The following is a 20,866-nucleotide window of genomic DNA, read 5'->3' on the forward strand; positions in this document are numbered from 1 at the left end:
CGGTAAGGTGACCCGCTGATGTCCCATGCAACCTAAGTCAGAAGCTCATTTATTAGTAAAAGGGGGACCTGTAGGACCCTGATCCGTGTTTTGGATAACTGTTGCCTTGCTTGCTGACCTTGACCTTGATATCCTCCCTATGCTAATTCCCTCCTGGGTTTCACCTTCCTGAATGCTTAAGGGAAGTTCCTTGTCTATGTATCCTGCATAATGGGCGTTAACAGCTTAGATGCAAGATTGTAAAACATTTGTAGTGAGCTTCTGTCCTCCAGGGTTCTCCCATTGTGCTGTAAGCCTGTATTTAAGACCTCCTCCCTCCTTCAATAAACAGCATTCGGCATTAAAAAAAATTAAAAATAAGCCGGGCGGTGGTGGCACTCGGGAGGCAGAGCCAGGCGGATCTCTGTGAGTTCGAGGCCAGCCTGGGCTACCAAGTGAGTCCCAGGAAAGGCGCAAAGCTACACAGAGAAACCCTGTCTCGAAAAAAAACAAACAAACAAAAAAATTAAAAATAAATAATAATAATAAGAAGAAAACAAATAAAGGTGAGTGTGGTGGTACTTATGTGTAGTGGTACTCATATATAGTCCCTGTACAAATGAGGTGGAGTCAGGAGGATCCTAAGTAGGGGGTAAGCTTAGGCAATATAGAAAGTTGGAAGTCAGACTAGACTATCCAGTGAGAGACTGTCTCAAAAACAAGACATAAGGGAAAGCAAATGATCTGGAAAATAGCTGGTTTTGTGTGTCTCTTGAGTTTAGATTGCACCTCAGTCACTTAGGGTTGGAAAGTGTTTTCAAAATACAATTATTTTTAAAAGTAAGTCTTTGGCCGGGCGTTGGTGGCGCACGCCTTTAATCCCAGCACTCGGGAGGCAGAGCCAGGCGGATCTCTGTGAGTTCGAGGCCAGCCTGGGCTACCAAGTGAGCTCCAGGAAAGGCACAAAGCTACACAGAGAAACCCTGTCTCGAAAAACCAAAAAAAAAAAAAAAAAAAGTAAGTCTTTATGTAGGTTACCTTTTTTTTTTTTTTTTTTTTTTGAGTCCTCAAGTCTCCCTGTGTAGCCTTGGCTGGCCTGGAGCATTAGACTGGCCTCAAACTCAGAATTCTTCTGCCTCTGCCTCTCAGTTCTGGCATTAAAGATGTATACCACATGCCTGGCACTAGGTTAACTTTTGAAGAAAGTAACCATTTAATGAATAGTGATGCCTACCAGAAGAATTTCAGACCATACCATATTTTGCAACCTTTGTTGTTTTCCTTTGAAATTCTTTTAGTATAATGAGCAGCATAATTAGGGGTGGGTAAAGAATGGCAGCCACCATACCTTTGCTATACCTCTGAGGAGGATTTATTCCCAGCAGGTAGTAAACCCTCAAGGCCAGTGATCCCTCTGCAGTTCCTGCAGAAACTGATGCCTGCCTAGCCTACCTCACAGACCTTTCATAGAGATCCAACTGAATGTGTGAAACAGTTGAAAAAGTGAAAAAGTACTATACAAATATAAGGTGGCTTAATTATATGACTGGTAGAGAATTAAATAATTTATAATTTGCTGAAGGAAAACCAACTCACTGCATATGCATTTAATTTATTCTTATAACTTAATTGAGTTAAGTAAAATGTGAGCTAAATTCATGTGTGAATTTGAGTATAGCAGCATCAGAAATTAATATTACATTTTCAGCCCAAGGGCTTATACATTATTTTTGAGAAAATGAATTTCTTTTTGAAAAGAAATCATATATTACAAAAGCAGAAAATTGTCATAAATTTAAGCTTTTGGTTTCTGTTTAGAGTACAATAAAATTTAAATGTGAATAATTGGATATTCTATGACATTTGATCTATGACAAAGTTAAAACAATTCTAGATTCAAGGAATATTATAGTTCATAAGCAAAACATATTAAAAGTTTCAAACTAAATTATGAAATTATTTCTCTGTCTCTAGGTGAAACATGGTTTCTCTAATATAACTGGGATTGATTATTCTCCTTCTGCAATTAAGCTTTCTGCAAGCATTTTAGAGAAAGAAGGGCTATCTAACATTAACTTGAAGGTAATTATTACTTATATTACTATAATATTTTAAATAACATTTTAAAATAAGCTGTAATGTTTAAATGTTTTTAAAGTATGTTAATCTTACTAACCTTTTTGAATTTGTAAATTAAGAATCAATTATAAATAATCTAAACTGAAACACTTAAAAGTAACTATTAAAAATTTAATCTAGTTAGTTTAGGGAAACTACTTTTTCTTTGTGTGTATTGACAAGGGGTCAATACCTACTTTGTAACCCAGGCTAGCCTTGCTATCTCCTGCCTCAGTCTAGCTGGATTATAGGCATGTACCACTGTACTTTGTGGCAAAGTGTCTTCTTCATTGTGTGTGTGTGTTCATACAATACCGTGCATGTTTGCAGAAACGTACACAGTACCTGACTCTGGATTAATCAGATCAAAAAGTTATAAATGCTGGGTGTCTCTGTAGTGCTGTTGTCTGTCTCAGGTTCTACTAGAACTGGAGGCTACAGACACTTCAACTGTGATTATGGCAGGATTTGATTTCTCAAAGAAAATGACTTATATTTAAAAAAAAATCTTACAAATGCATAGAATGTTATCATACCAAACATTGTTATTTAATTCTTTGTCCCACTTGGCTTTAATTATCAACTTGCCATAGCCTAAAGTCATCAGAGATGAAAGCCTCAATTGAAGAATTGTCTAGATCAGATTGGCTTGTGGGCATATCTTTGAGGACTGTCTTGATTATTAATTGATACAGGAAGGCCCGGCCCACTATGAGTGGCACCATCCATAACATTCCTGGGCTATATAAGGAAGCTACTAGCCAAGCATCAGCCTGTCAGAAAGTCAGAAAGTGAAGCTAGCTTCAGGTTCCTGCCTTGAGATCCTGCCCTGACTTCCTGGCCTAGAAATGTAAGATAAAATAAGTCTTTTCCTTTCCAGAGTTGCTTTTGGTCTGGGTGTTTTCTCATAGCAACAGAAGGCAATTAGAACACCTAAAACCCAAGGAGTCAACCTTGTTTCTTTTTTCTTTCAATCATTTTACCTCACCACTCTCATGCTACAAAGTAGTCAGAGTGATCTAAAAGGAAAATTGGCTTATATCACTGGTTTTTTTGTTTGTTTGTTTGTTTATGTTTTTTTTTAGACAGAGTTTCTCTGTGTAGGTCTGGCTGTTCTGGAACTCTCTTTGTAGACCAGGCTTACCACAAAATCAGAGATCCACTTGCTCTGCCTCCTGAGTGCTAGGATTAAAGGCGTGCACAACCAAGCCCATCTCAGGATACTTTTTTTTTTTTTTTTTTTAATAACAAAAGATTTATCTTCTAGTCACCCACAGTCTTATTACTGTTTTCTTTTTTTTTTTCCCTCAAGATTAGGTGTGAGTCCCTTTGTAGCATAGTATGGCCTAAGACTTGTGAATCCCACTGCCTTTACTTTCTGAAGGCAGAACTATAGATATGCACCATTTTGGATGGCTCATGGTTTTTGTTTTGTTTTGTGCTACTGAGACAGAATCTTCTATAGTTCAGACTAGCTTCTAGCACGCTATGTAGTTGAACTTCTGGTCTTCTGTAACTCTGCTTTCCCAAGTGCTGGACTTAGAGTCATGTATCACCATGTTCAGCTTTTTCTCTTTAAAATTCCATTCATATATTTATTGTGTGTGTGGTGGGCGGATACATGTGCCATAGTGCACAGTGGAGGGTCTCTTTCCACCATGTGGGCTCCAGGGATTGAACTCAGTTGGGTTTGGTGGCAAGTGCCTTTATCTACTGAGCTCAGGCTCTATTTTTATTTTATTTCAGATTTACTTATTTTTATGTGCATTAAGATTTTGCCTGGGAAGGCCAAAAGAGGGCTGCAGACCCCTTACATCTTGGGTTACAGGTGATTGTAGACTGCCATGTAGGTGCTAAGAACTGAACCTGGAGCCACTGAAGAACAGCCAGTGCTCTTAAGTGGTGAGCCATCTCTCCAGCCCCAGTTTTTGTTTTCTTAATAACACTTTATCTAAAATATGTTTTAAAAGATATTTCATGGTATACCATTATTAAGCATTTATAATTTGTTTTTTAAAATTTAAATTGCATTTATTTATTTTTGTATATGTACTTGTATAGACATACATGTGTTCATGGATTGGGATCAGAGGACATCTTGCTGGAGTTAGTTCTCTCCTTTCATCATGTGGATTTCAGGGCTCAAACATAGGTTTGGTGGCAAGCCTTTACCTGCTGAGCCATCTTGCTGGCCCTATCTGAAATAGTATTATTATCATCTATACTTGTATAGGTCAGAGGACACTTGTATGAGTTGGTTCTCGATGTCATGTCAGTCCTAAAGATCAACTCAGATTGTATAGTTTGGTGACAAAAGCCTTTACCCACTGAGTCTGGACCTTGAAATACTATAAAGTTTTAAAAAAAATTACATGTCTCTGTGTGAGTATGTGCATGTGAGTGCAGGTACCAGTGGAGGCCAGAAGCGTTGGATCTTGGAGCTCAAGCTCCAGGCATTTATGAGCCACCTGATATGGGTCCTTTACAAGAGCAGTATGTGTTCCTAACTACTGAGCTATCTCTGTAGCTCCTTGAAATATTTTCTTAATTTTATGTTTTAGTTAGCTTTTTGTTGCTATGACTGAATAACATAGACTAGGTAATTTATAAAGCATAGAAGTTTATTTAAGCCCACAATTCTAGGCTGGAGAGTCCAGGATGATTCTTACATGAAATGATGAGGGGCCTTCTTCATGCCTCATGGCAGAGCAAGTGAGCCAGAGAAAGCTTGCTTTTATTATAAAACCAATCCCTCATTAGCTCGTTAATCTGTTGATGAAGAGAGAGGCCTCATGACACAATCACCTTCCGAGGGTCTCTTCCAAATACTGTTAACATATGACTGTGTTTCTAATGTGTGTGTTCTGGAAGATGCTCTTAAACAGTAGCAGCTAGGCCAGATGGTGGTGGCACACGCCTTTAGTCCTAGCACTCAGGAGGCAGAGGCAGGCAGATCTCTGTGAGTTTGAGGCCAGCCTGGGCTACAGAGTGAGTTCCAGGAAAGGTGCAGAGCTACACAGAGAAACCCTGTCTCGAAAAAACCAAAACAAAAAACCAACCCAAAACAAAAAAACCAGTAGCAGCTTATTTGTTGTTTATCTCTCCCTTTATAAAACACAAGGCTACTATATTAACACAGATTTCTTTACTCTTTCACTTACTGTTATATCCTGTATCTGTAAGTACAGGTGTCATGAAATACATTTGGAATACAGGAATGTTTTGTACAGGTGTTTGGGGTGAGGATGTCCCCGCAGAGTGAGCTCTTCATGTCGTCTTTATGTTGATTCAGATAGAGTGAATTTTGTACTTTGGATAGGAGAGCAGGCCATGTTGAGTGTGTTGTCTTGTTGGCATGTACCTGCAGTTTCCGCATTGTCGTAGAAGCAGATCTAGGAGAGCTTGTGTGGGACCCTGTCACTAAAACAGCAACAACAACAACAACAACAAAAAAGACGCACACATGCCAATGTATACTATTCATTTTAAGGGTTGTTTTAGATATTTACTTTCATTTCTAAAATTGTATGAATGATGAGGTCTCTGTGAGTTTAAGGCCAGTCTGGTCTACAAAATGCGTTTTAGGATAGCTAGATCTGTTAAACAGAGAAACCCTATCTCGAACTCCCCAACGAAAACAATTTTAGAATTAAATTAATTAGTAAATTTTTGTATTATAAAATAGAGGCACATCACTATTTCAAATTCTGCAGTCGTGTTAGGTTGTTAAAAACAGGATGCTGATGAATTATTAAAAGCTAAAGTGCAGGACATTTACCAAGTTAAGTAATCATAGTTTAAATTATCCTTTACTTTCTTAATCTTCATGCCTTTTGTGATACCCATTAGTAGCTTTGTGAGCTGCTGAATCAAAACAAAGGAACTTTTGATAATTCTTTATTTACTTTAGGCCACTCAAGTAGGAGTGTAAGTCATAAGTCTTATTTGTAGTGACCTGGGTTTCAAATAAATTTTGTCATTTTGATAAATATGTTAAATATTTTCATAAGAATCAACTTTTTGTAAACTAGGCTTTTGAGCCAGTATTCCTGGCTTTGATTTGTTTCCAAATTTGTAGATATTTGAAATGTCCAGGAAACACTATCAGCCTCTCTTTTAATTTTGGCTTTAATGATCTTGGAAATAAAGCACATAAAAGTTAGCTATAAAGTTGAAAATATGTCTATTATATGTAAAATGCCATCATAATGGGCTCTTTTATCTCTAACCTTTTACATGTTGTCACTTGTTATTTAAAGATTGTGTTAATTGTTCTCATATGGGCATTCATTTTTAATATAGGTAGAAGACTTTTTGAGTCTTTCCACAAAGCTGTCTGGATTTCATGTTTGTGTTGACAAAGGGACTTTTGATGCCATAAGTCTTAATCCTGACAATGCAGTTGAGAAGAGGAAGCAGTATGTGATGTCTCTCTGCAGGGTATTGGAAGTAAAAGGCTTTTTTCTCATAACCTCGTGTAATTGGACCAAAGCAGAGTTGCTCGATGTGTTCAGTGAAGGTAACTGGTTGCACGGGTTTGAATGTGTACTTCCTTGGGTTTTTATACATCTGCTGGGCTCCCCTGTTGGGTACTGTAGTTTACATTTCTGGTGGTAGGAATTGCCTGCTTTTCTTCTGTGTTAATGACCTTAGTAATAATTTTGAACTGTGTATACAAAGCACAGAGAAGTAAATTGGTTGGGATCCAGAGACCTTTTTAACATTTTCCCCAGAAATCCTGGCAGTTAAGTACTAAAATTTATGAGCTTGTAAAGATCAAGCTCTTTATTTAAGCAATGCAATCTTTTTTTTAAGCTGTATGATCTGCTATCCCGAGACTCAGAGCACATGTGTTGTGCTTTTGACTTTAGTGAACTAATTTATTTGTGAATCTATACTCATGTAAATGGAAGTACAGGACGAACATTTTAGTTGTTTTTTTTTTTTTTTTTTTTTTTTTTTTTTTTGATTTTCTGAGACAGGGTTTCTCTGTGTAGCCTGGCTATTCTGGAACTCATTCTGTAGACCAGGCTGGCCTCAGACTCACAGAGATCCACCTGCCTCTGCCTCCTGAGTGCTGGGATTAAAGGTGTGTGCCACCGCTGCCCGGCATATGTTTTAATTTTATATGTAATTTTATGGTTTGCTTTAGGGGTCATTTAAGTATTTAGGATTTGTCTTTTTGTTTCCAATGTATATGGAGCAATTATTTTTAACATTGCACAAAAATGAAATGGAGAATTAATAATAGTTCTACATACTAATTTTTGAGGAAGTTCCCTTTTGCCTTTTTCAGTGGTGGGGGTGGGGGAGGCAGTTTGAGACAGGGTTTCTCTGTGTAGGCCTAGCTATCCTGGAACTTGATCTGTAGACCAGGATGGCCTTGAACTTAAAGAGATCCATCTGCCTCTGGCTCCCATGTGCTGGGATCAAAGGCATGTGCCACCACCACCAGTCTCCTGCCTTTTTCTATGCCAGACAGAATTTTTTCCCTCCCTATTAGCCAAAGATAATATTAGTGCTGTGTCTACTAAAGGGGGGTTTTTGTGAGCATTGAGTACCTACCTATCTCTATTCATAGAGCGTTTGGAGTTTTCTAAGATGCTTTCCTGGCCACTTTAAGAAGTAGTTTACTTCTAGTTTATCCATGTAGCACACAGGCATTCCTGGGAAAGTACTTTGAAATTTATGTGGTATTTGTTTACCTTTTCCTTAGAGTCTTTTTTCAGAGTTAGTACTAATTATTTTATAGAGGAATGGAAGGAATTTTCAGGATGAAGTATTAAGTAAATGATTCTAGACTAAATATTTGGTTATATTTTGACTCCCTCTCCCAAGTTGATGAGAAATCAGCTACCTCAAGAGAGTTGACTGCACACTGTTTCTGTAACCATGTTGCATCATATTGCATGTACCTGTCTTAGATTTTGTTTTCTCTTATTTTAGTATTAAAGGACTGGCAGAGAGAACATGCCCTTGTCCTCTTGTGTACATTCAGTGGCTTTGGCAGGTTTTATAATGGAAAACCTGAAGCATTTATTGCTGAAAATGTGAGCTTTTGGCTTCATTATTATAACTTCCAGAAAACAAGAATTGTTTTACTAGATGATTTACTATCTGTTATTTTATGTCATTTGTTTTATTATCTTCCATGTTACACTTATTTTATTCAGAATGCAATTGTGGCACATGCCTTTGGTCCTAGTACTTGGGAGACAGAGGCAGGCAGATCTTTGAGGCTAGCCTGGTCTACAGAGCGAGTTCCAGGACAGCCAGGGCTACACAGAGAAAACCTGTCTCTCAAAAAAAAACGTAAGGGGGAAAAAAAAAAAGAACGGTTGGATTCTATCAACAGCCCTTCTTCTTTCCAGAGCTTGACAGTTTTAATAAATGCTAAGGGTTCTGCTGTGTGGGGCAAGTTCCTCTCCTGGTTCTTAAATGCAGGTGTTCTCTTTTACCCTGGAACCAGCAGACCAGAAACATGTTTGCCTGTCTCTGCTAATGAGGAACAGACTTTAGCCTGGAATACTATGCTTTACAATGTCAGTGTGTCTGAGAACTGTTGAGTAAACTCTATATTCAGTTTTAGAACTAAAGAAAGAATCGAAACACAGAAAATGTTGTAATAGGAGGTATTAAAGAAACAATTACATAGCATTAGAGACTTTTAGGATTGAGTTACTTAGAAAATGGTGCTTAGACTTATATGCAAGACAGCAACAGAGTACTCGGCCCCATCTCACTGCTGATGGCCTCCCTATTAGCTGCGCAGATTGGTGCCATAATCCATTGGCTTAGAATGAAGTTTGCCTCACCAGTCTTTTTTTTTCTTCCATACAATATATTTTGATCATGTTTCCTTCCCTCCTCCAATTCCTCCCCACCTCTCTACCCAACTTTGTTCTTTTTCTCTTTAAAACCAAACAAAATCTAAAATTAAAAAAGACACATAAGAAACACATACAACCCCCCAGAACAACATACAACCCCCCCCAGAACAAACAAAAAACAACAAAACCCCACAAAAATGGACATAAAAATAAACGAGCAAAAATGCTCAGAGTGTAATGAGACAGTCTACAAAAAACAAACATTGAATGTGTGTTGTGTTGGCCAATTACTTCTGCACATGGGGCTCATCCTGAAGTGTGGTTAATACAGTGAGAGTCCATTGGAGAAACCTGAACTGTTTTCTTTGCCAGTGGGTGTCAACTACAGGTAGATTCTTGAGTGGGAGCCTGTGTCTACTTCCCCCTTAGTGCTGAGACCCTATCTGGCTTGAACCTGTTTAGGCTTGTGTGTGCTGCCATAGTTTCTGTGAGTTCAAGTGCCTCACCAGGCCTTAAAGGTTCTTTCTTTTTTCCATATTTGAAATGAATTGTGCTGTTTTCCTCAGTAGTACTATTCATACAATGTAAATTTTTTTTTTGTTTGTTTTTTGTTTTTTGTTTTTTGTTTTTTGAGACAGGGTTTCTCTGTGTAGCTTTGCGCCTTTCTGGAGCTCACTTGGTAGCCCAGGCTGGCCTCGAATTCACAGAGATCCGCCTGGCTCTGCCTCCCGAGTGCTGGGATTAAAGGCGTGTGCCACCACCGCCCGGCCAATGTAAATGTTTTTTAAAAATACTTTTATCACAGTTTATTTAGCTGGGTGGTGTATGTGGCAGTAAGAAGACAACCCATGGGAATCAGTTCTCTCCTTTCATTATGTGGGTCCTGGGGATCAAACTCAGGCCTAGTGTATTTGTTTAGTTGTTTAGAGACCTTTCAGCTTTGTTTTATTATTTTATTTTTATGGGCTTCAATTCCAGATCCAAGCCTTATATATAGGAGGCAAGTGTTGTACCACTGGAATACCCTGGTGGCTTTTAGTTAGTTAGTTAGTTAGTTAGTTAGTTAGTTAATTAGTTAGTTAGTTTGAGACAGGGTTTCTCTTATAGCCCTGGCTAGAACTCACTATGTTGACCAACCTGGCCTTGGGCAGTGGTGGCACACACCTTTAATCCCAGCACTGGGGAGGCAGAGGCAGGCAGGTCTGTAAAGCAAGTTTCAGGACAGCCAGAGCTACAAAGTGAGAACTTATCTTGAAAAACAAAACAAAATCACCCCCCCAAAAAAACCCATAAAATAATGGATTTACAGCTTATTTTATAGTTGAGGGAAACACTAGTTACTTTATTTGAATCTTTACAAAGTCATGTGGCAATTTTGCTATCTGTCATCTTTGAATAGAATTCAGGGTAATGGAAAAGGTTCCTTGAGCAAGTATATCTCTTACTTAGAGATGGGAAAGCAGAGACTTGAACCTAGGACACTAGGTTCTCAATCAATGTTTCTTTTAACAGCATACTGTGCTCTGAAAGTTATAATTTCTTCCAAGATAGTTAGTAGTTCGTTTGGGTATTAATTTTTGTTTAATTTTTTTTTCTAAAAATTGTGATAAAACACATAAGATTTTTACTATTTTAACTGTTTTTAAGTGAACAATTCAGACTGGGCATGGCAGTGTATACCTTTAATCCTAGTATTTGTTAGGTGGAGGCAGGAGGATCATGAATTTAAAGGTAATTTTTGGCTATATAGAAAGCATAGAGCCAACCTCTGTTGTATGAGGCCCTGTCTCAGAAAAACCAAATACAACTAAACCCATAGATAGATAATGAATTAAGTGTGCAGTTCAGTAACTTCACTCATATTGTGATGTAACCACGAGAAGTCTGTCTTCCAGAACTTCCTCATCATCTACAAATTCATTTTTACTTTAAGTAATTTAACCTTTCTGTATTGCATGCCTTTATATTTCTGATGTGATTGAGTTCCTACATAGAAAGCCACATAAGCAGAGCTGGGCTGGGCTCCCAGCACTCCGGAGGCAGAGGCAGGCAGATCTCTGTGAGTTCGAAGCCAGCTTGGTCTACAAAGCGAGTTCCAGGATAGGGTCCAAAAGTACACAGAGAAAACCTGTCTCAAAAAAACCAAAGAAGAAGAAGTAGTGGTGCTGGTGTATGGCAACAATTGAGTGTTCACAGCTGCTTTCTACTAAGGAGATGGAGAAATAGATAGAATAAGGGAGGTGTCGGGAGGTAGTGGTGAGGAGGACCAGAGGAGATGGGGGAAGACTTCCCAATTGTTTTTGGTCCTTTCTGTTCCCTGTTCATTTAAAAAAAATTGGGGGTGGGGGTTGAGGTAGAAAAATCCCTGCAAAATTAAGTTCTGTCACCAGTATGAAATCATAGTTTTAGAAAGGATTTGAAAGAACATTGTTGTACAAAATATCTCTAACATATTTTAATTTTTGTTTTATAGGATTTGAATTTTTTGAAGAGCTGCCAACACCCAAGTTCAGCTTTGGAGGTAGATCTGGAAACACTGTAGCAGCTTTGGTTTTTCAAAAAAAGTGAGACTTTCTTGGACAAAGTCAGTTAGTTTTCTCGAAGAAACTGTACAGCAAAGTAAACCTGATACAGAAGAAGCAAGTGCAAATAGTGCTTAGTAAGTACCCAGGCTTAGCAAATGCAAATAGTGCTTAGTAAGTACTAAGTGTGCACAGATTGAGTACAGATAATGGGGTGGTGGGAAACCACAAGAATGGGAATCAGCATTTAGATGTCAACTAAGAATAATGTAAAATCTTATTTTGTATTTGACATATAAATGTTTTTCTTGTGTTTTAAGGCAGTTTTCTGTAACTATTAAACAGTTGAAAGCCTTAAGGCAGTAAATGAATTTACAGAAAGCATCTATTCTTGGTTTTTTGTGCCTTGGTAAAAGTTGAATTGAAAATGGCTATTTGTGAAAACTGAACCAAACTGTTTCAAGGCCAGAATAGTTAAAAGTTTTCTTCATGAGTTATAGGATATGAATTATGGTAAGCAATGCCATTTTGTTGTTAGCTGGGAGAGCCCCCTAATTGTCATGTTATTAAGCAAAATCAGAGAAATTGATAAATTATTTTTAGTTATATATTTTTGAGATAGTATCTCACTGTGTAGCTCTGGTTGGCCCAGAACTCAGAGAACCCCTGCCTCTGGAACCCCAGTGCTGAGATCAAAGGCGTTCCCACCACACTGGTAACTCTAGTCTATCCTGTGAAGGATAAATGGGTAGTTTAAGGAAAGACAATTTAGGACTATTTCTAAATGCTTAGCCCCATGTTAACTAATGATGTTATATTAAATCATTGAGTCCCCCTGGCAATTTCACAAAGAATTGCTTGTTTATATATAGGAGAGCTGCAGCCAAGAGTGAAGACACTTTTTGTAAGGCCAGATAGTACCAGGTGAAGCCAAGGTTCTTTGTTGAGTCTGGCTGACTCTAGAATCTTTCTTCTAGCATAGTCTACCTCTCAGGTGCCACATATCTGTCTTTATAGCATCTAAGTCAGTGCTACATATAAAATCCAGGTGGGCACTTATTTTTAGGAGCATATAGCCCTTTGTTAGTGTTGATCACTAACAACTAACTGGCTAGTGATAGTCTGTGGACTTTGATAATAGTGAGTCAGCCACTTGAGTCTCATGACATCCATTATGACTCTTTACTATCTGTTTTGAAAGACTGTCCTTTACCAGGAACTGAATTTGAAGCAAGGCATGACACACCTGTAATCGTAGCATTCAGGAGGCTGAAGGAGGAGGAACTGGAGTTAAAAGCTTGGGCTGCACAGTGAAACCTTTTCTCCAAAAACAGAAAAAAATGTTGAAGAAATTGCCATGTAAACATGAAGACCTGACTTCAGATCCCTAGCACCTATGAAAAGTCCTGTGTGTAGCAGCATGTGCTTATAATCTCAGTGCTCCTGAGCAGAGACAAGAGGATTCCCTGAGCCTTGAGGGCCAGGCAGCTTAGCTGTGAATCAGTTGGCTCCAGGTTCACTGAGAACCCATCTCAAAAAAGTTGAGAGCAATTGAGAAAGATAGCCTGTTGTTTTGCATTCAACACAGTGGCTACACCTTAAGCAACTGCTATCCCAACTGGCAGTTGCAACTCCAGTAGCAGTTTGGATGCTCCACAGCCAGGCAGGAATTCTGTTCCCTCAGGCACCAGCTCTATCATGGCTGCTAAAGGAAACTATCTAAATCTCTATTCTTCTATAGAATCTTCTATAGAAGATTCAAAGGTTGAGGTGAAATCCTGCTAGCTCAGAATAGCAAGTAGCTAACCTCCTCTCCTTGTTCACGTCTCCTGAAAAAAGGATATCCTTCTGCTCAGGCCCCCACTAAAGAACCCTGGCTACACTTAGTTCCTTCCTACCACTTCCTGTCAGCTAGTTGCTGATGCAGCCTCCTGACCTCAGGTTAATTTTGTTTAATCAAACAAATGTGACACATCTTTGTATCGTTAACAAAGGCAGTAGAAACATTTGTAACACACCTTTACACAGTTAAAATAATATTCCACAAAATGCCTAACGACCTCTGGCTTCTATATACACATCCATGTGCAATGCATACATGTGCAAGCATACACACACAAAAGAAAAGTGAAAACTGAACTTGTCATTCATCTTTCTGTGGAACTCTGAGGGATGTACAGACAAGGTGCTCCATCTGAGAGCTGGTTTATCTGGAGGGCGTTTGTATATTGCAAAAGGTAAAGTGTATCTTTTATTTATATCTGATATTTAAGGAAACTATTTGGGACAATATTTTAGCATTGGAGTCTTAATGTAATTTTTTAAAAAAAAAATTACGTAGCTTTTGGGTTGCTGGATGTCTCAGCAGTTATGAACACTCTGCTCCTGCAGAGGACCTGAGTTTTTACACAAAACCCATGTGGCTCACACCATCTGTTACTCCAGTTTGTAGGGATCCAATACCCTCTCTTCTAGCCTCCTTGGGCACCAGACAGGCGTGTAGTACATAGATGTTCACGTAGGCAAAATACCTGCATACATAAAATAAGTAAAATATTTTATAATTAAAATATTATATAACTTTTGATGATTTTCAGCTTTTTTTGGGACTATTGGGTTTCAAACCCTTTTTTATGGTAAATATTCTTCTAGTATTTAGCCTAGTCCAGCATTAGATGGTTTTTGTTCTGAGGCAATAAGAGGAGGACAAGCCTGTAACTTAGGTCAGCATGACCATTAAGGCTACCACTTGTCTTTTCAAGATTTGGAGACAGTTACATGGACTTTGAACAAAAATAATGGTTTTGGAATAGCTTTTATTTTAGAATGCAAAATGTGAGAAATTACTTTAAAATATGTACAATTTAAGCTTTTCAGAAAATTGTGCTTTCTGAGATGTTGGATCTTTTTAGTGTATCTGAACACATATATGCAAGTGCGTAGGCGTACACATGTGGAAGGCAAAGGGAGACTGAGAATCTTTTTGTGGTTATTTTTTTGAGACAGGATCTCTCTACTTAGTCCTGGCTGTCCTGGAACTCACTATGTAGACCAGGCTTTGAACTCAGAGAGATCTGCCTGCCCCTGCCTCTGGATCAGGTGCTGGGATTAAAGGCAGGTGCCACCACACCCAGCCCAAGTATCTGTTCTACTGCTGCCTTACTTTGTCCTCCTTATTTCCTCGATTCAGGGTCTCTTACTGAACCTGAAGCTCCATGTTTGAGCTAGGTAGCTGGCCAGGAAGTTCCAAGGGCCTGCTTGTTTGCATCTGCCAGCTCCGGAGCTTCGGGCACATGCATGCATGCAGCCACACCTGGCTTTACACAGGTGCTGGCGATTCCAGCTCACGTCCTCATGCTTGCCCAGCATGCATTTGTGTTCACTGAGCCCTCCCTAGCCACAGTCTTACACTGTAGACACACACTGTCTTGTAATGTAGTGAGGTGATTTTCTTCTTTAATAATAAAAGGTATTCCAAATTTGTCTTCGGTTTCAAAAATAACAGTAATCAACATGGCAAGTTTCAATCCAGCTGGGACTACTTAGTGAGAGCTCGTCTAAAATAAATAATTAAATAAGTAGAAGTACATACTCTTAGACTTTTAAGTGGGTAAATTTGAAGTTGTTATTAAGCATCAACCTAACAAATCAATTTCTGTGTGAGTAGGCTGAGTCTGACTCACAGTTAGCCTGGGATATGTCTGTTGATATTGATTGAGTTCCTTTGTGGGACATATTTGTTCTTTTTGCAAAGGTAGAGGCTTTTTCTTTTTTCTTTTTCCAATATGGAGCTGTTAATAAAGCTTAAAAAAAGGACTTGTCATTTTTTCTTAGCACTTTAATCTTCCTAGAAGTCAGCTCTTTAATGATTAAAGTCAGAATAAATAGAAATTAGTATTTTCAAACACTACCAAACTGTTAAAAGCCTGGTCACCAAATACCTCTAAGTTTATGAAATAAACTATAAACTTTATTTTAAAGCTTAGTTTGTTAAACTCTGTTTTTTAAATTTTATTTCTTTTTATTTTATGTGCACTGGTGTTTTGCCTGCTTGTATGTCTATGTGAGGATGTCAGATCCCCTGGAACTGGAGTTACAGACAGCACCATGTGGGTGCTGGGAATTGAACCTGAATCCTTTCAAAGAACAGCCAACACTCTTAGCCATTGAGCCCTATCTCTCTAACCCCTGTATTGTTAACTCTTTTTTGGGGGGTGGGTTTCAAAACAGGGTTTCTCTGTGTAGTTTTGGTGCCTGTCCTGGAACTCACTCTGTAGACCAGGCTGGCCTTGAACTCACAGAGATCTGCCTGCCTCTGCCTCCCGAGTGCTGGGATCAAAGGTGTGCGCTACTGCTGCTGGCTTTGTTAACTCATAAATATGTGGGTCCATGAATGAATGATACAGTTACACAAAAGGGGCAGCACATGATATAATGATGACTGTGGTCTGTGGGTAAGAAACTGGAATTGGAGCTTCATTTCATCAGAAGACGTTTTGAGGAACTTGTTTGAAATGCAAACAAGAAGCGGGGCATTTTTCAGTGATGCTGCTATAGCCAACAGGCCCTATCTGTAGGAAGCACAGGGCCACAGGGAACCTGCAGGTCCATGGGGAGTCAGGCATGGATGCTGCAGGTAGCTGCTCAGGTTCCACAACTTAACAAATAGCAAGTATTGAGAACAGTTTGTTTTAACCAGGTATTCAAGTTGGAGTTTCTTTTGGGGACCGACACTTTGGTCTGTGATTCAAACCTGACTCTGACTTGACTAAACCCATTTTAAAATAAGTATAAAATGGGCTGGAGAGATGGCTAAGAGGTTAAGAGCACTGACTGTTCTTCAAGAGGTCCTGAGTTCAATTCCCAGCACCCACTTGGTGGCTCCCAACCATCTGTAATGAGATGTGGTACCCTCTTCTGGTCTGCAGTCATACATGTTATATGAATAATAAATAAATAAATAAGTACAAATTGTACTTGATTTTTCCCCCATTGTAGTAACAATCTTATTTTTCTTCTTGTTCCTCTCCAATGTGCATGCAATCTTCTATTAGAGAGAAGAAGGGAGCCAAACATATATAAAAGACCTTAATATCTTTTTATACATTTGTAAAATTACTGTACTGCTGCAGTGTACCACTGCATGCTGACAGGGTTCATTCTCATCCATTCTCATTCCAGTAGAAACCTCAGTTTTTGAGGCACATACATAATTGTTTGATTTTTGTTTTCTTTCTTTCCTCTCATTCTTTTTGAGACAAGGTCTCACGTAATCTAAGCAAGCTTTGACCCTCCTTTGCAGCTGAGGATAGCCCTGAACTCTGATCCCTGATCTTTCTGTCTCAGTCTTCTGTGTTGGGATTATAGGAGTTTGCTACCACACCCTGCTCAAACTATGCAATTTTCCCACTTTATAGATTTGTGTTGATATATACATAGTATGAATGTATCTGACCCCTTTTCTGTCTGGTGGCCTACATTGAAAATAAGAACAAATACAAACAATCAGTTTGTCTCCAAGGGAGAGACCTGGGTTTTGACTTCCTGTTTTTGCCTCTGTGAACTAGGATCTATCTTTTGCAGAAACAGCGCTCAGCTTTCAGGGCAAGAGACCAAGCGTCTTGTGTTGCACAGTAGTAACCACTCCAGCTAATTGCAGGGGTGTAGATGGCTTCTGAAAGGATATTGTCCAGTATATTTTACTGGAAGAAGGCTGCCACAACTTAGAGCTTGGTTGTGGGAAGCAAGGAACACAGTAGATATAAAGACATACTGGGGGAAAAAATTAGAAAATCCTTATCATTTCTTTTGGTCAGGCAGGAAACAGAGATGTCCTTAGATGAAGGGTAAATGCAGGAACATGTCTTATTAACAGTTAATGGAAGAAAATTAATGCTAATTTATTCTTCATACGCACCATGCAATTTGTTAGAAAGTAAAGGAATAGTTTGAAATTCTTTGGTCAATTGATGGATTCCTATGTTAGGGGCATAGAAATGAAACTCAACATTAAGCAGACAAATACCCAAGCCCACAGGCTACATAAATGCTGAATAAAACCAGCTCTACAATGGAACTCTGAAAAGCACGGGTACCAGGCCTAATGAATGATTGAATATGACCTTAGCAAAATCCCTGGAGTGTTGTTGAAAGATCATTCATTTCCAGCTTAGATGTCAAGATGGGCTCTAGTAACCACAAAAAAAAAAAAAAAAAAAAAAAAAAAGAGAGAGAGAGAGAGAGAGAGCTTGAGTGGGTACTTACTGAGTTTTAAAAATCTTTATAACACAGTGAGTTGGACTAATCATTAAAAGGGTTTCTATAGCGGAATTTCAAGCTATCACTGTGGACTTGGAGCTTAGGCCCAGGGAAGCCGAATTAAAAGGATAGGAATAATTCCTAAGACATGACTATATCAGTATTCTGCTTTTGTGGAGTAGAACTTCAAAAACCGGGGATGTATGAGTTGAGAGAATGTACTTTTGTCATGCTGATAGTGTTGTGAGAAAGACTCAAGAAGACCAAGCAGTCCATTGTATCTTAAAAATGTTTGTAAATTACTGCCCAGCAAGTAACAGAGCAAGCCATAAACCCCCATGGCTAGTTTTCATTTTTTAGAGGAAATATTTTCTTGTTTTCCTGAAGAAATGGCACATTTTTTAAAACAATTTTTAAATTTTTCTTTATTTGTCTCTGTAAAAATATGCCATTTGGGTGAGTGGCCATGTAGGTCAAAAGAAGAGCGTGTTGGATCTCTTGGAATTGGAGTTACAGGCAGTTGTGAGCTGCCTTATGTGGGTGCTTAGAACCGATCTTCTGTAAGAGCAGGACGTGCTCTTAACTGCTGAGCCCCTTGTCTAGCCTGTGTTATATTTTTACATGTTGTTGTTATTACTCTATCAGGAAATGATAAATCAGTGTCTAATTTTTTATTGTGTATAGTGCCTGGAAGCTACTTTTTAAAAAGTGAGTGTAATCTCTCCATTTTCCCCAAGCCATAAGCGTTAGCACATGATCCAGCAATTATATATCCTAGAGAATACCAGAGTAGCTTAGAAAGAAATATGAAATACTCCAGTTGACTAGGGGTCTTCACTGATGCACTGTGGATGAAATAGTTTGTTGTCAGGGATAGTAGCAGAGTAGAAACTGAACTAGGTTGGTTCCTGCTGTTGCCTCTTGCTGCTTTCGAAAGGAAAGACTTGAGAGGAAGAGGCTAAATGTAGATGAGTGTGGGTGCTTCAAGTTCAGATTTGCTTCCTAACCCCTTGCTAATATGAAAATGTCAGGCCTTTGTTCCTGTCTAATTTTAGTACATCCTGGCTTAAAAAAAATATTAGGATGATTTCCAACCATGGAATTTGGAGAGGTGAGACACAGGGAGGAAGAGTGGAGGAAAGAGCAGTTTATATTCCATATCCGCCTGCCTTTCTGTGACAGCATCTAGCCCTTAGTCTGTTGATTTGCTGAGGAAATAAATTTAGATGCACTGAGGCAATGGTAATTAGGTTTTCCTTCCATATCTTCTATAGAAGCCTCATTGGAGTTTGGATGGGGAAAATTATAGTATGGTATTTAATAGACTTTCGCATTGTCTGAGTTAAAGAGCCATGCACAAGCTTTGGGAGGAAAGCCTAGAGCTGTGAGGGATTACCTATGTCTGTCATTTATAAAGGGAACATTGGAGACATTTCAGTGAACCTGCTTTTATACTGTTGTTTTGAGTGAGAGTAATACTTATTATTTTTGAGTAGTTATAAGTAAGACACAGTTTTGATGTATTTATCCCCTTGCAGACCATAGCTGGCTTAGAAGAAAAGCTCTGATTCTGTAAAAAAAAAAAAAAGCTTCTTGAGTCAAATAATAGATAATATAGTTTGCTCAAGAGATAGGATAAAGTCCCACATAGACTTATAGTTGTGCCAGTTATTATGGTTATTGTTTAATTAAAAAGTAATTAACTAGATTAAACTAAAAGGCCATATTATAAGTATCTTACCTCACTATCAAGTAAACTGTTCTTTCAAAGGTTTGTTCATTTAGTGAGGCAGCTTTCCAATGGGATGCTCCTATGGTAAAGATGCTACAGAAACAGAAGAGATCATTTTGTTCATTCTGTTTGACTAAGGACTTGAAACAGATGAAATAGGTTATTTTTGAATTTGAAATTTAGTTGACTTCTCTTGGTTCCTTTCATTGAATGATTACAGATAGTTTGTTTTTAAAGTCTGTTGAAGAGGGCTAGGAGTACAGCCTATTGGTGCAGTTCTTGTCTGGCATGTTTATGGTAATCCTGGATTTCTCTCCAGTACCACAAAGTCAGTGACTCAGTCAGCCAGTGAATCTGTTGTGTAGAAGAGTAAGAATCAAAGGGATTGGACCTAGAGAAACCACTTTCCTTTCCTTTATAAGTCATGGACATTCTGTAGATAAACTTGTCGGGTGGTGATGGTGCACAGCTTTAATCCCAGCACTCTGGAGGCAGAAGCAGGTGGATCTCTGTAAGTTCAAGGCCACCCTTGTCTACAGGGTGAGTTCCAGGACAGCCAGGGCCACACAGGGAAACCCTGTCACAGGAAAAAAATAAAAAGGTAAACTTTAAGAAAAAAAAATGTTTTGTTTATTTGGTGCATGCACATGAATGTATGTGTATATACATGTTGGTGTGGATGTACTGTCTCAAGTATATGGGCCCCAGAGATCAAACTCAGGTCATCAGGATTGGTGGCAGGCACCATTTCCCATAGAACCGTTCTTTACTTTTAAGTTCCTTCCTACTCATGCAGCTCAGATATCATAGTACTATAAACTGGGTGGCCTAAAATGCAGCCATTTCTTTCTCAGAGTTCTGGAAGCTGGAATTCCAAGGTGCTGGCAAGATACCATCACCATTGCTTTTTTACATTTATTTATTTTTTGTGTGTGTGACACACACATGTGGAGGTCAGAGGACAATTTGTATGCTTAGTTTTTTCCTTCTACCATGTGGGTCCCAAGGATTGGATTCAGATTGTCAGGCTTGGTGGCTGGCACTTTTACCCACTGTACATCACCATGCCTGTCCCCAGTTTTGTTTTGTCTTGTTCCTTGGCTTGTAGGTGGCTGCTGTTTGTATGTTCACATGACTTTTGTGTGTGAAAGAGAACAAATGTACAACCTCTCAGGGTCTCTGTGTGAGGGCATTGATCTCATGACCTCTCCTAACCCTGGTTATTTCATAATGGCCTTACCCACATTGCATTGGGGCTTAGGGCTTCAATGTATGGTTTTAGGGAAGGAACCAGCAAAAATCCCTAAAAATTAGGATTGAATGAACAAGGCCTACAAAATAGGTTTTTAATATATATGAGGACATTACACACTCCATTTACTAAGTATCAGTTGTTGGGTAGCTTGATGGCTCTTAAACCAAGGTAT

General features: G+C 38.8%; 2 protein-coding genes across 6 annotated transcripts in view; both read left to right on the forward strand.

Annotated features, from left to right (window-relative positions):
• Eef1akmt2 (EEF1A lysine methyltransferase 2) overlaps positions 1-13,119 on the forward strand; it is a 31,377-nt gene extending 18,258 nt beyond the window's left edge. For 3 of the 5 annotated variants that reach the window (XM_028868610.2, XM_028868624.2, XM_028868630.2), the window contains 3 exons: positions 1,954-2,061; positions 6,400-6,616; positions 11,401-11,833. In XM_028868610.2, coding sequence (XP_028724443.1) covers positions 1,954-2,061; positions 6,400-6,616; positions 11,401-11,495 — 420 coding nt within the window. In that variant the 3' untranslated portion in view covers positions 11,496-11,833. Of the gene's footprint in view, positions 1-1,953; positions 2,062-6,399; positions 6,617-11,400; positions 11,834-12,650 lie in introns of those variants that run through there. The other 2 variants (XR_005092523.1, XM_028868617.2) reach the window with 2 other exon arrangements.
• The window catches only part of Fam53b (family with sequence similarity 53 member B), a 119,487-nt gene continuing 110,125 nt past the window's right edge, over positions 11,505-20,866 (forward strand). Inside the window, exon 1 of the mRNA XM_028868579.2 lies at positions 11,505-11,586. The gene's annotated coding sequence lies outside the window, so the exon portion shown is untranslated. The remainder of the gene's footprint in view (positions 11,587-20,866) is intronic.

This window comes from Peromyscus leucopus, chromosome 1, assembly GCF_004664715.2.
Source record: "Peromyscus leucopus breed LL Stock chromosome 1, UCI_PerLeu_2.1, whole genome shotgun sequence".
NCBI classification, from domain to species: domain Eukaryota; kingdom Metazoa; phylum Chordata; class Mammalia; order Rodentia; family Cricetidae; genus Peromyscus; species Peromyscus leucopus.